Source organism: Helianthus annuus, chromosome 12 (assembly GCF_002127325.2).
Source record: "Helianthus annuus cultivar XRQ/B chromosome 12, HanXRQr2.0-SUNRISE, whole genome shotgun sequence".
Taxonomy (NCBI): domain Eukaryota; kingdom Viridiplantae; phylum Streptophyta; class Magnoliopsida; order Asterales; family Asteraceae; genus Helianthus; species Helianthus annuus.
The window spans coordinates 144,724,697-144,739,319 of NC_035444.2; the positions used below are offsets into that span (position 1 = coordinate 144,724,697).

Sequence of the window (14,623 nt, forward strand, 5' to 3'; positions counted from 1 at the left end):
CATCACTTGGCACACCACCTCTCTCACACTTCATCCACCACCCACCACCACCATAACACCATCATCCACCACCATCATCCATTGTCCATCGTAGAGTGTGTGAGTCGTCTCGGGATCCAAGATTGATCGTAAGAGTTCTTGACAATCAAGGCCATGTTTGCCTAAGTCTCTTACATCACTTGGTGAAGACAAGTGTTTAGTATAATACTTTTTATTTTTAATCTTTTGCACTTTTTATTTGGTTTTGTATTAATGACTTTAATAACTAGTTACTTATGTTGAAGGTGATCTTTCCTTATCGTTTGTCCGTGGTGTCTTGGCATTATTTTACTGTCTATATAAAATAAAAGATTTTCACCATTCATATCTCCACGGTCTATATTGAGGTATGTTGGCTACCTGGTCGGGGGTTAAGGGAACGGTTTGGTAAGGGTCTTGCCCTTGTTCAGCGTTTAGAGGTCCTGCTTGGGACCTGGGTCAAATTTAGTAGGATCTCCTTCAATGCCCATAGGTATTGGATGGCGGGGATCCAAACTCTTTGACCCCCTCATAAGTTAACTACTATTAATACTATAACCCGGCTATTTAGGACTGTATCCCTGCTGACTCAGACTACTTAGCCGAGGGTAACGTCACCGCCAAAAGCGGGGCCTACCATAATTTGCATTAATAACTTAATTCATTATCTTCCAATAATCCGACCCTTTAGGATTGTATCCTTGCTGACTCAAACTACTGGGTTGAGGGTAACGTCGCCTTCAAAAGAGGGGTCTACTACAATAACTAAGATAATCTCTTAAACAAGTGCAAAAGTGCGAAAATAATCAAAGGTTATACTAATACACGAGTCGGATCCAAGTGATTCATCTTGTCTATCTGTTTTATTTTATTTTTATTTTTCAGCATTTAGTTAGTTTTTATTTTCTTAGTTTAAAAACATTTTTCTCACTTTTTGATTTGATTAGACGTTGAGGATAAACCGGTATTAAAAGCTCTTGTGTCCTTGGACGACCTCGGTATCTTACCAACACTATACTACGTCCACGATGGGTGCACTTGCCCATATGTGTGTTTAGTGTTAGTAAATATCGTGTTTTTATAAATTTAAAACTTGGCTAAAGGTGTAAAAAGGGCTTAATTATACATATAAATTATATATACACCAACACACATCAATACTCATGCATCATACTTTATTACTGTCACTCCATTTATTACACACAAACAATAGTGACAAACTTGATGCACAAAAGCACAGTTAGCACAGTAAGCGGACAACCCAGTGAACATGCTGACATTGCCAGCACTAGACAGACATTGTTTTGAGGCCGGTATGAGCCAGGAATAGATCACTACACTAGTAGGGAGTGTAGGGAGGTGAGTACCATAAAACTGCGTCACTAGGTGATAGTTATAGTGCCCGGAAGTGCCTAAAACATACTTAAAGTGCAGAATTCTGCACTAAAAATCAAAATTCAGCATTTAACAATGCTAGTAAAGTGCAAAAACTTGGCAAAATAATTCTAGACATTTTCCAAAGTGTTGGGAATTTAATGTGGCACTAAAAACAATACAAACGACACTTTAAAGCTTTACTTAACACTTTAACGGATCAACATCCAACCGAACAACCGGACTTTACCCGGGACATAAAAATTTTGCCAAATACATTGTTTTTACTTTTCTGAGCTAGTTAGGATCCCCGAACACCCTAACACACCTTATATTATAACACACACCTTAATACACTAATTAAACACTTGAAACATAACTAATAAGTAACTAGTTCCATTGCATCCCAACCCTATACCCCCCCCACTTCGACGGTTACAAGGGGTGGGACACCCCTTGCTTTCTTTTGAATATTATATTTGTTATGTTGGACAATAAGAGAACATTTTACATATTGGATAATGTATGATCTTGGTTTATAAATTGACCCACAAGACTTCCAACTTCTCACTTCCAAACATCAAACAACAAACTTCTCCTCTTCCCTCTTCTCTTAGTCACGGCCGCCACCACCTCACCATACCACCACCACCATCAAGTCTTGTTCAATCATTTTACATACACACAAAGGTGCAAGGAGTCCTACAAAAAAGCTTGGTGCACTCGAAAGTTCAAGGACCGCTCTTGTTTTCTTTTATCCACCACTTTTACGCCTTGTTTCTCCCCTAGCCTTGTGCTAGTAGTAAGTGTTCTAAAACATCATCTTGTTCTTGTATTTAGTGGTTAATAGATGATAGGATGGTAAAAAGTTAAGAAACTCTAATGAACATAATCTAAAGTCTTGAACATAATGTAATAAAGGGTGGATAAAGAGAAGATATATTGGTAAATCATGTAGATCTTGTGTAGTTATGATTATTTGATGTTGTTTGTTAGTAGAAATAGGATGGATTATCATCTAGACATACTAGATCATGTTCAAGAACATGAACTAGTAAGATGTAAATGCTAGAAATATGAAGGATGATGAAACCATCCACCCATGAACTTGAAACTTGAATAAACATATTTTTTCTTGAAAAATAAGGTTATAAACTTGTAGATCTAAAGATCTACAAGTGGTTTTTCGGAAGAACCAAGTGAAAGATACTAGTTTTGTTAAAACCCGGATATTTTATGAACTAAAAGCATTCTTGGTAAATAAACAAGTGTGTGAACACTTGTGTAACAAGAAAATTTAACAAAGAAATATTTTTGTAAATCATGACTAGAAGTTGTGAAACTTCAAATTCTTTAAAAATAAAGTTTTCAAGAAACTAAACTTATTTTTAAAGATAACAAAACCTACTAAATGTGTTAGTGACTTACTACATATTTTTACAAAACTTTCAAGTTCATGAGTTTATGATTTAGGCTTAATTTGTCAAGATTAAAGATTGTATCTTGTTGGTTATTGATTGTTTGAATGGTTTCTCAAAAGAAAATGATATGCTAAAAGCATGGACACCTCCATTTACAGAGGAAACTCTGGCAAAATTTTTCTAAAAATATAACACTTAGAAATATTTTTATAACAAATGGTTACAAATATATTTTTAACTTGGATTTTCAAAGTAAACTTCGCCATGATTTTTATTACAAAATACCAAGTACCGGAGGTGGATTTTCGCAAATAAAACTTGTTAAATATATATTTAGAATATATATTTTATAATAAAACGCTTGTGTGATTATGTGATTATTTTGTGAACTAGATATATTATGTTTAGGGTAAAAATAATATAACTTGAAAACACTATGGAATTACTACTCCAAAATAATACCAACGCTCTCACAAAATAATTAATTAAGTTATACAAGTATTGTTATTACAACGCGACACGTTAAAATGTAACATATGTATTTTTCAGAAAAATACTCCTATTTGTACATTTTTGGTGAAATATTATTTTGGAAAATTTATGAAATAAAATATAATAATTTTTGGGAAAAATATATATATTTTGGAATTTAAAACATTTTAGACAAAGTGATTAAAATATATTTTTCAAGTGAGACTTAAAAATATATTTTCAGAATTATAAAGCACACATGTATTATTACCCCCATCCTTGGGAAGGAATATACTTATAAAATAAATAAGAAGTGTGAATACGGAATAGTTACCTAACTATTTCTCCAAAAACGTTAAACCCTAAGCCAAGGCACGGCCGTCCGTCTAATAGGAATTAGTACGTGTAGGTCGTCACGCAGCAGATTGAGTTGGAGACTGACGTTTCTGGATACGCACTTCAGTGAGTTCATGTCCCCCTTTTCTCTTAACTGTTTTCAGTTTTATAACTTCGGGGGTGAAATACATGTTACAATTATTTAAGAACATTTTTATACATGGTATGGTTAGCTTAAGTAGGGTTGGGACGTTCAGATCATGTGAGTGGTGGGTACAACACTTAAAGCCATTAATCCTCGTTGTTAGGACCGAGGGACACAAGAGTGATAGATCTATTTGGGTGTAGCGAGACCACACCCATGAGGTCAGGGTGACCCATAGAGGTGATTGTGTCTTACAGCCGAGGCCCGGTACAAATTTGCTAGGTTTGAGTTTTCCTGCATCACTTCACACATACCAGTGGCTTTGCAACCCAGTGGTGATCTCTTTTCCTTAATTGCTACATACCAGGAACATTTATACATTGGGAGGTACTTTAACGATTTATAAACATACTCACTTTTACATGAACTCGCTCAACTTTTGTTGATTTTTCAAACTGCATGTATTTCAGGAAATTAGTGGATCTGGCACGGTATGCTCATGTCAAGCTGCGTAAGAATAATGATGTCATCCGAGTTTAGGAAGTGTGATCTTTGCCTGGACGGGTCACAAGTCTTAAACTATGTTTTTATTTCATGTCTTTCGTTATGTCGTTGAACATGTTTTCTTTTTGTCATGGTTGTAATTGGTTTGTTGTGTCAACTTTTTAAAAACAATGTTGTCGTATTTTACTTTTTAAACTTGAATTAGTGGATGAACATCATGGTTTTATTTTCATATAGCATTGTTGTGGTTATGCTATGGTATTAAGAAGTCACACCAAATAAACCCACGCTTCCGCAAAGCCAGGGTGGGACAATAAAACCCCGGGTTGCCTCCCGAGCAGCGCTAAGTTTCGAGTCTTCAGCCAGACCATGCCGCCCCCATTTATGGTGGCTCAAAGAATCGGTTCCTATCACCTCCCCCACTGTAGCTTGTCATTGGTTGAAATGTATCCATCAAATGTCCATTCGGTGGATAGTCAACTACATACCTGCTCGAACCCTCATACTTCTTTTCATACCCCGATGGTTTGTTTGTTTTTATTCTTTGATGCACACTTTTCGTATGGTCACTAGACTCTCTACCCTTCTCTTCAATAGATTCATAACTAATCTCCCTAGTATGAACATCAAAGTACAACTTACGGTTCTTTTCGGTCATAGTAATAACCCCTGTCTCTACAGTTGATTTGAGCATTTACTATATAAAGAAACGGTCGACCTAAAATTACCCTTTGTTGTGATGCCAATTTGGTAGAGGCATAATCTAAGACCAGAAAATCCACCGGATAGTTGAATTCTCCCAACCGAATCATGACATTCCTAACCACTCCTCGCGGACGCCTCCAACTCTTATCCGCCAAACTCACCATGGTGTCTATATCTTCGAGCGGACCAAAATCATACATGTCATATAGATCACCATGTAATACACTCATGCTCGCCCCGTAGTCCAACAATGCGTGAGGGGTTTTTAATTTTCCCACACGGATAAGCACGATTGGTGCTCCATGTTCTTTATCATTCTCACCATCGGTGTCCTTCCCTATACCTGTATTTATTTGACACGAAGAGGTTAGAAATTTTTCATTAAATTCGGTACTAGGAACGGTGCTTACCACATTGATATTAACGCTTTTTATGTTCTTGGGATTTGTCACCGTGTCACTCGGTAGCTGGCCTTTTGCTTTCTTCAGTATTGCTACTTCACTCGCAAGTTGACCCATTTGAGTGGTCAACGATTGAATAGCTTTGTCACGGATTTCATGTTTTTGCATACGAACCTCATCCAGCTGATTTCTTCGTTGCATCTCCATTTGCATCGCTTTCAACATCTCCATGACCTCATTTCCACCCGAGGAACCTTGACCCAAAAACCCACTTTGTTCATTACCTGGTTGTTGGAATTGCCTTTGGAAACCTTGATTATTAAATTGTTGGTGAGGAGCATAATTTCCTTGGTTTCCTTGAAAGTTCGGGTTAAATTGATTTGACGGGTTCCTATATCTAAAATTCGGGTGGTTTGGTAACCCGGTGTGGTATGTGTTCGAATTCATGTTCACCCCCTTGAATAGCATTCACCTCTTCCACTTGCTCCTCAACCACTCCTACCAAACATACTTCCTGTCACACCCCGACCACGTAAAAGAACAAAACGTGGTGGAAACATCGGGGAGTGTTGTAACAGAATCATTGTTTCATAACACATGGAAATTTGAAATTTTGTTTTATTGATTAACTGAGTTACAATGTCTAAACAAACCAAGAAGTATAACATAATTAACTAGTCTTGCATCTTTTATTGTCACTAAGGCCAAGTCCGCCTATGTGTATCTTGATCAATCCTATGCATCATCTCCTGAAACACATGTGAAAATAGGTACGTCAGCATAAAAATGCCGGCGAGTACATAGGTTTTATTGATTTAGGATTCATGACTTATAAGTTTAGAAAAAGTTGTTTAACAAAACGTCAGTCATGATCCTTGTAAAATGTTTTGTTTTATAAATCATTTGAAAAGCGATGATAGATATGTATATTTAAAAGAATAATGTAAGGTTAAATGAATAACCAAGTAAAATGAGTTCGTATAAAACAAACTGTTTTTTAAACAATGTCTTGTGAAAAATATGTTATTTGTGTAAAATGTATAAGTCCAAATTGAATGAATTAAATAACGCTACGACATGTAATATAATACAAGCACTTATATATAGGAAGTACCAGCGGTGTATCCACCATGCTTGTATCATACTACACATGCCTCGTTACTTAAATCACTTACCCAAACAAACCACCAATGTAAAATGTTCATGTTTAAACCGAATGTCAAATGTTCTTGTATAAACCAATGTCATATGTTAAAAGTCAAATGTAATCAAGTAGTATGTGACAAATGTTATGTATGGTAAGCAATATATGATTACCTAAACCAAAAGTAAAAATGTACAAAACAAAGTATTTTGAATATATCAAAAAGTTGTGTTTGGCAAAGTAAATGCATGTTTTACTGATACAAACACTTATACGATAAGTTAAACGCATACATTCAAGCCTTGAGACAGACGGATAACCCTAGAGTCAAGGTTATAAAAAGAAATGTTTTCGGATTCAGTCATTCCTTCCACCCAAACAAGCCTAGGATGTCAGGAACGAGATTTGTCAAGTCCTATGGTACCATTACTTACTACCGAGCGGCGTAGCTAATGTTAATGAATGTATATAAGTCCCGTTTTTACAAACCAAATGTCATACCAAATGTAAACATGTTTTATGAAAATAATGTACCTAGTATGCATAGGTGAACATACAAGGTAGAGATATAAACAATGTGTCCATATGTTACTAGAACATATGCAACAGAGATGCAATGTAAAACAATGTGCTAGCATGCCAAGTAAACATACATAGCAAATGAAATGAATGTAAAACAATGTACTAAGTATGCACACAATGGACATACATAGCGTAAAACATAATGAAATCATGTACTAATAGTGTACTAATGAACTTAGCAAGTATATGATATGAAAACATGAAAAGCACGAAAGTAACAAGTAGGCACATGTGTTTCACCCCAAAATGTTTGAAAACATTAAAAGAGGGGAACTATGTACTCACTTGAGGGTGCTTAGGAGTCTTGAACAACAACCAAGCAAAGCTAGAGGGATCACGGCATCAAACGGCACCCTATATAGATAACTACATAAATAACCGGACCTAAATCAGGAGATTGGATAGTATGAGGTTTCGGAAACCAAATGAGTGTTGGAACTCATATGATATGGTTTAACAAAGCCCATATACTAAAATGAAACCTAACCTAAGTGCTTACGACCCATTACGGCCCGTTTAGGTAGCTTATGCTACTTTAACGCGTCGTTCGCGTAAAACACGTTCGGACCGCCTAACTAGTCCTATGACAAGTAGAATATGCCTCAACATGTCTAATATAGTTGCCTAATCAGTTTAAATGTCAAAATTTAGGTTACATATGCTTAAAATGAATTTATGCGTAAAAAGGGTATTTTGGTAATTTTCCTAGGGCATATAAACTACCTATCATATAACTACTTGAACGACGTGACCATAAGGTATAACCTCGGAAGGTTATTCCCTATACAACTATGGTCACCTAATGTGTTTGGTCGGATCCTAATGATCGACCAAATGGGTTGGGTTCGAAAGCATAAGCGATTGTTTAGATCGCTTATCTTTACGACCCTAGACAAGCACAAATCTAAAAGTGACGAGCTAAACATGCTAGGACATGTTTAGTTAAGTTAGAAAACAGGTTTGGTATTAAAACAAACGGTTTTAATACCCTAGAGTAGTTTGGTTACAAAATACGCGAGAAAACACATTTTGGCCGAAACTACGACTCGTCACTGAGCCTAGATAACGTGGTAATCAGTAGGTATAGCCACTAGGGACTATAATCATCATGATTACGCTCACGTTATGAAGTTCAAACGAACTTCGCGTTGACCATAAACTGGTCAATGCAGAAAGTCAAACGCAATTTGACTTTAACGCTAAAAACGAATGGAAAGAACGAAAGAATACTTACAGAAGGTCCCCGCAAGATTTGATCCGATTTTCTCTCAGGTAGGAAGCATATACTTCCACTTAGAGAGCATAAATCAGATAAAATTGTGGGTTTTGAGCAAGGCATGGGGGGGTATTTACAGATGTAGCAGAACCGTTAAGATCGTCCCTCGTTATCCGAGATTCAATCTCATCCGTACACCTCGAGCCCGTTGTTTTGAAAACCCATTGGAGCCTCTAAACCAGCCCATAGATTGTCCAAAACCATGTGCACAGGTGAGGAACAGCTGGATCAAGCTAGAATGCATTTTCTCATGTCTGACACTGGCTTATGGACCGTATGGAGTATGGCTTACGGTCCGTATGCTATCTGCAGATCAGCAACTTTCAAAAGTTGACAGTTTAGCCCCTGCACTTGAGAATCTTGCATTTTGATGCATTATTGGCACGTTTAAGCCTCGTTAACCCCATTTCAAGGATCTAAAATGAAGTTAAAGTATAGGGAACTTGAAACATGCTCAAAAATATCTCGGATGTCGGTTCGTTTGGCCGTACGGTTGCGTTGTTCGGTTAATTACGACGGAAGTCGTAACGGACGCAAAAACGATCCAAATTACGCGACGAATGGATTTTTATCAAGCCAATTACTAAAACATAATATTTTAATGATTACATAAATTTTTGGATGTCCGGATGTATTCAGAACGTAAATTATGCGCGAAAATGCAAACTTATGCACTTTTTGACGCTTTTAGTCCCTGAATGAGCATAAAGTTTATTTTAGCACACCGAACCCCTTAAAGCCTATTTCTAAGCTATGTAAAGGATATTTAGGGTGTGTTTAACTTATGTTCATGTTCCGGAATGTTCGTTACAGTTCAAATTGACATACTTTCGCAGTTTATCGAATTTAGTCCTTGTAAGCGAATAAACTTGATTTCGGCACACCAAACCTTCCAAAACTTATTTCTAAGTTATGTAAAGGTTATTTAAGGTATGTTAAGCCTATGTCACTGTTCTGGAGTGTTTGTTTCATTAAACTGGTTATATTTACGCATTAGTGCGCGTATAACCTTCCAGAAAGCGATTTAGAGCCCGAAATCGAACAAGAATTGATATGTGCAAATGATACACACATTTATACAAATCCCAAGTATGAAATACATTATTTCATTGGTTTGGTATCTGTTTGATGGTTGAAGTGACACAGATGTCACACTTCCGTCGCGTGGCCTATCTCATTGCAATTAGTGCACACATTGTACACTTGATTCGTGGCTTGCACACCTACATTCTCTACCCCATGCACTTGTGGCCTTGCTATCACATGCCTTGCCCATCTCGAAGATTGAGCCTTTCTTTTTGTTGTAACAGCTATTTGCTCCAAAAATTGCCAATCATCATGCTCAAAATTTGTATCGAAAGTACCGTTAGTGATTGACATTAAGTCACTAGCATCCTCCGAACTCAACCCTTCGTGAAACGCGTTTAACAACTCCCAAAGTTGTATACCGTGGTGAGGGCAATTTTTCAACATCATGTTGAACCTTTCAAAAGCTTCATGAAACATCTCCCCCGGTTGTTGTTGAAAGCTCCTTAAATTTCTCCTTGCATCATTTGTCTTTTGAGAAGTGTAGAACTCTTCCAAGAAAATTTATTGCATGTCGGCCCATGTATAAATCGACGTGGAAGGCAAAGTATGAAACCATATCTTTGCTTTGTCTTCCAAATAGAATTGAAATAGAACTAACTTGACATCGTCCGACGAAAAACCTTGACCTCCAATAGTGTTGCAAATGGAGTCGTATGTTTCCAAATGTAAGTAAGGTTCTTCCGTTGCTAACCCCTTGAACTTTGGCAAACTTTGGAGTGCGGTTGTTCTAACCTCAAAAGTCCTCCCATCCGGGTGATGAGGAATCACTATCGGAGAAGGATTATTAGTGATAACCGGTCTAAAGCGAGCTTCAATACCCCGTACTGCCTCTCAATGATGTCTACGCGGAGCACCCAATGGTACTCTTGGTTGACCCATTATTTGCCCTTGCATAGGCCCTTGAGGTGCAAATGGTGGTTGAAATTGATGTTATTGCATTGAAGGTTGTTGCACCGACCTTTGGAATTGGTGATGTTGATATTGCGGCCGAACTTGTTGTAGAGGTGTTGGTCTTTGGATTTGTGGCCCATGTAGCCGAACTTGTTGTATCCCCGTTGGTGGCCTACCCATATCTTGAATTTCTTGCAATGGTTGACTTTGTTGACCCGCTCCTCCTTGAGGTCCCAAATTACCTCCATCACCCCCATAGTAAAAACCTTCTTCTTCGTATCCCCTAAAATCTTCTTCATACCCATCATCAAAACCATCTCCTCCTATACCCGAAGATTGCACGAATGGAAGAGATGAATAGTGGAAGCCCGATTGATTCGGTTGTGGTCGGTATGTAGAAGTATCATGAATGACGGTTGAGCTTTGTGGTAGTGGGTGGGTAGAAGATGATTGACCCGTAGTTGGGAAAAATGTGAAAGTGGTGGAATTGTGGTAGAGGGGTTATAAGTAAGAGTAGGTTCAACTTGGGTAGTAATAGGTGGTATGGTGTTGGTTGGTGTAACGTCATGTGGTGGAGTAGGATTGGTAGTGGAATTAGGCATGGTGGTATTTGGTGAAGGTTGTGTTGATGTAGGAATGAAAGTTGATGTTGTTTGACCCGTAGTGGGTGGTACTTGTGTTTCTTCCATGATGTTTCTTGGTGTAATGGGCGAAGTGGGTGAACCAACGATTTTGTTTTCTCGTAACAAAACTCTGTTTTGACGCAAAGTTCTTTCAATTTCCGGATCAAACGATAGCGGTGATGACTTGTGAGAGCCCCTAGTATGCATACACCTGTAGTACCCGCACACTAAACACAAACAGCGTAAACCCGGAAATAACAAACAAAACTACTAAATTAACACACGTTGCGCATTACTCCCCGGCAACGGCGCCAAAATTTGACGTGATGTCGTGGTCACACGCAAATTTAATCCAATTACTACTAATAGCTAGCGGTAAGTGGGTATCGAACACAGGGAGTTTGTGGAATATGTGTTATTTAGAAGTGTATCTAGGTTAACTAAGATTAAACTAATTGCAATAAAAATAATTTCAAGAGTTTGGATTGATTTTTTGATTTTTAAAACTAAGATTACTAATCTAATCGCAAAATGAGAATTTGGTTTGTAAACAATTTAGAGACAAATGACCATCTTTAGTTTCCGGTTTGCTTTGACATTTATGCTATCATTCCACTAGAAAGAACTACATAGACATAGTTCATGTGTGATTACTTGTTGTGATAAAAGGGAACTAAGTACTCAGATTCCCCCCACCAGGCAGGCGGCCACGGGTCATAACGAGGTTGTTATCCGATGACCAATTAATCAATACTCAATCCTAATTCTACCCATGATATCTCGATTGCCGACGGCACCAAGAACGTATAGTTTCAAATTAGATTAACATAAGAATTAACAGTTTACAAACAAGCAAACAACACACCACAATAAACAAACAAAAGTTGCAAGTCTATTATTCTAGAAATAAGAATCAAAACACAAATGTCTTAGACAAACCTTCAACCTAGGATGATCACCATAAGTTTAGCCACTCATGACTTGGACAATCATCATCACATACATATCAATGTTCATAGGAATTAAAAACACTAACAAGATGTTTAGAAATTGTTTCAAGCTCTCAAGAACACCAAAAATTCACCTCTAGACTGCTGGTAACCGACTGGGATTGATTGGATTTGAAAAGACACAATAAAACATCATAAAATAGGGCAGTTACACATTTCTTGCTGGCCTCCACCGTAAGCTACGATGCCCACCGTAGCTTACGGTGGCTTGGAATGGCTTACGGTGGGTCTCTACTCCCTTACGGTGGAAGAAAAATGCTGGGGGCTACTGTAATTTATGGTAGCTACCGTAAGCTACGGTAGCCTTCAGCATGCAATTTTGTTTTCTTCATAACTTTTTCGTTTCAACTCCGTTTTCTTCACCGTTTTCGCCTACGTTTTCGTAATTTCTTCCTCTATCATGTTATCTTCTTAATTCTTCCATACCAATAATTGATTTTTTTCATTTGTTCTTCGTCTTTCAATCTCCAATCCGGTCGCGCCTATTCGAAGCTTCATTTCTACACTTTTAAGCCCCAAATGTACCTGGAACACAAACACCGTAGTTATCTAATTCTAGACAATTACCTGATTAAATGTGGGATTTTAATATCGTTTATACCACTTAAGGGTTGTCCTACGGACTACCCGTCACACACAAGGTGGACTCAGAATGCAAAGTTGCTCCCCTGCTTCGGTGGGAAATTTTAATGATCCATGAATGGTGGAGCTGATAATGCCAAAAGCACGCATCCCTGGTCTCCCTAATATGACGTTATGAACGGACCTGGCTCCAACCACTAGGTATGTTAAGTTGACAGTTCTAGCCAGACTTTCAGTACCCAACGTGGTTGGTAAGGTGATTTGCCCGATCGGCTGAACCACTTCTCCGGAGAAACTTACTAGCGGCATGGATACTTGTATTAATTTTGCCTTGGTTTGTGGAGCCAGCTGTTGGAAACACTGCTGGTACATGATTTCGGAAGCACTTCCGCTGTCAACATAAATTCTTTGGACCTTGTGTCCTGCTATAACCGCAGACACAATGATCGGTCCGTCTTTGACTTCTCCTGGAGCCATTGGAGGAAAGGCAATTGGCTGGTGCATCCATGCGGCCATATGATGACTGGTCCGTTTGATGCCTTGACTATTCATTTTCCTTATCATGCAAATTACCGACTGGTTATTCGGATTATCCACCGAGTTGCCAGAAGATTTCCCTTCCTTCACTTCTTTTACCAGATGCGAGAGCTTGCCGGATCGGACTGCTTTCTCAATTTCCTGCTTTAATGACCAACAGTCGTCCGTATTGTGGCCTCGTGCATGATGATAGTCGCAGTATTTCTTCGAGTTTTTATCTCCTGGATTACGAAGCTTCGGAGGTGTGGGAAAGTTTGCTCCTTCGGCGCTGAGGATCTCACTAGGAGTTTTTGAAAGATCCGATAGGTTATAGAACCTAGACCTAGAACTTCATCCACGCTGGGACCAATCATTTCTGCTGTAAGGGTGAGACCGTCCCCTATTTCCGGATGGAGCTTTATCAAATACGGACCCACCATTATTCTTCCAAGAGGACATTTTCTGATCCGTTCCGGTGCCGGATTACAGGCGTTTTTTCGCGAGCAAACGCTCGGGCTCGCTCCATGAGCACTTCCATTTTTTTGGGAGGTTTTCGTGCAGCTTTTCCACCAACTGATTATTCCGGACACCATGACAGAAGCCGGATATCCTCGGTTGGTCTACAACCCCACTGATCTGCATACTTTCCCGATTGAAACGATCAATGAAACTGTCTAGAGATTCGCCATCTTTCCTTCGGATGTTGTGTACTTCAGTTATTTCCTTGGAGTAGTGTCTTTGCTGACTCAAGTTCGGGAGGAATAACCTCCGAAACTCTTCGAAATCGTTGATTTCTCCTTCATTCAGCGCATCAAACAATACACGCGCAACTCCGGTTAATGTTTGTGCAAACATAAAACACCAGGCTGGCATCGGCCACTGCTCTACTCATGCGGCTCCATCGAAATCGAACATGTGATCATCCGGGTCCGTAGTGCCATCATATTTCTTTACCGTAGTTGGCATTTTGAGCTTTGGAGGAAGCTTAGCATGCATGATGCGAGCACTGAATTTGGACTTAGCCGTCATGGATACCGGATGGTATGGTTTGGTGAGCTCCGGATCATTGACCCCTTCAATTTGGGAATCGTTTCGCACCGTTATTGCTGGAGATGGTCCGGAGGAACCCTGCACGTAATGGTCGGATGATTGCTACGTGCAGGATACGTGCAAAACCTATAATGGATACGTGCAGGGTTTGAGACGAGCTGTGAATAATAGGTGCAAAACCCATAATTTTTGCACATGTACTGGCATGCCAGGTTTAACCCGCCAAGTGCTTCCAAAGTGGCTTCATCTTTTGATGCTTTCCAAACACTTCTTGTGGATGGACCACCTCCAAATCTAACAGGCCTAGACTGATTAACCTATTATTCACAGCTCATCTCAAGCCCATTTGTGTGTTTGGACTGTGTGTATGATAGTTTGAATAGCCGTTGTATTTGCCAAATGTCCTTTTAGAAGATTCGTGAAAGCCGTTATTATAACATCTTAAAGTATCCACTGAAACTAACAAACTACATGCCATGTCATCA

General features: G+C 38.7%; 2 protein-coding genes across 2 annotated transcripts; both read right to left on the reverse strand.

Moving 5' to 3' along the window:
- Nucleotides 1–4,907: 4,907 nt before the first annotated feature.
- Nucleotides 4,908–5,822, reverse strand: LOC110893300. The gene has a single exon (XM_022140413.1). The coding sequence runs from the start codon at nt 5,820–5,822 to the stop codon at nt 4,908–4,910; it is 915 nt and encodes a 304-aa protein (XP_021996105.1).
- A 6,798-nt stretch (nt 5,823–12,620) lies between these two features.
- LOC110893299 lies at nt 12,621–13,961 on the reverse strand. Its single transcript, XM_022140412.1, has 2 exons — nt 13,576–13,961; nt 12,621–13,389 (listed from the first exon to the last, which is right to left on the reverse strand). The coding sequence occupies exons 1-2, from the start codon at nt 13,959–13,961 to the stop codon at nt 12,621–12,623; spliced, it is 1,155 nt and encodes a 384-aa protein (XP_021996104.1).
- Nucleotides 13,962–14,623: the final 662 nt, after the last annotated feature.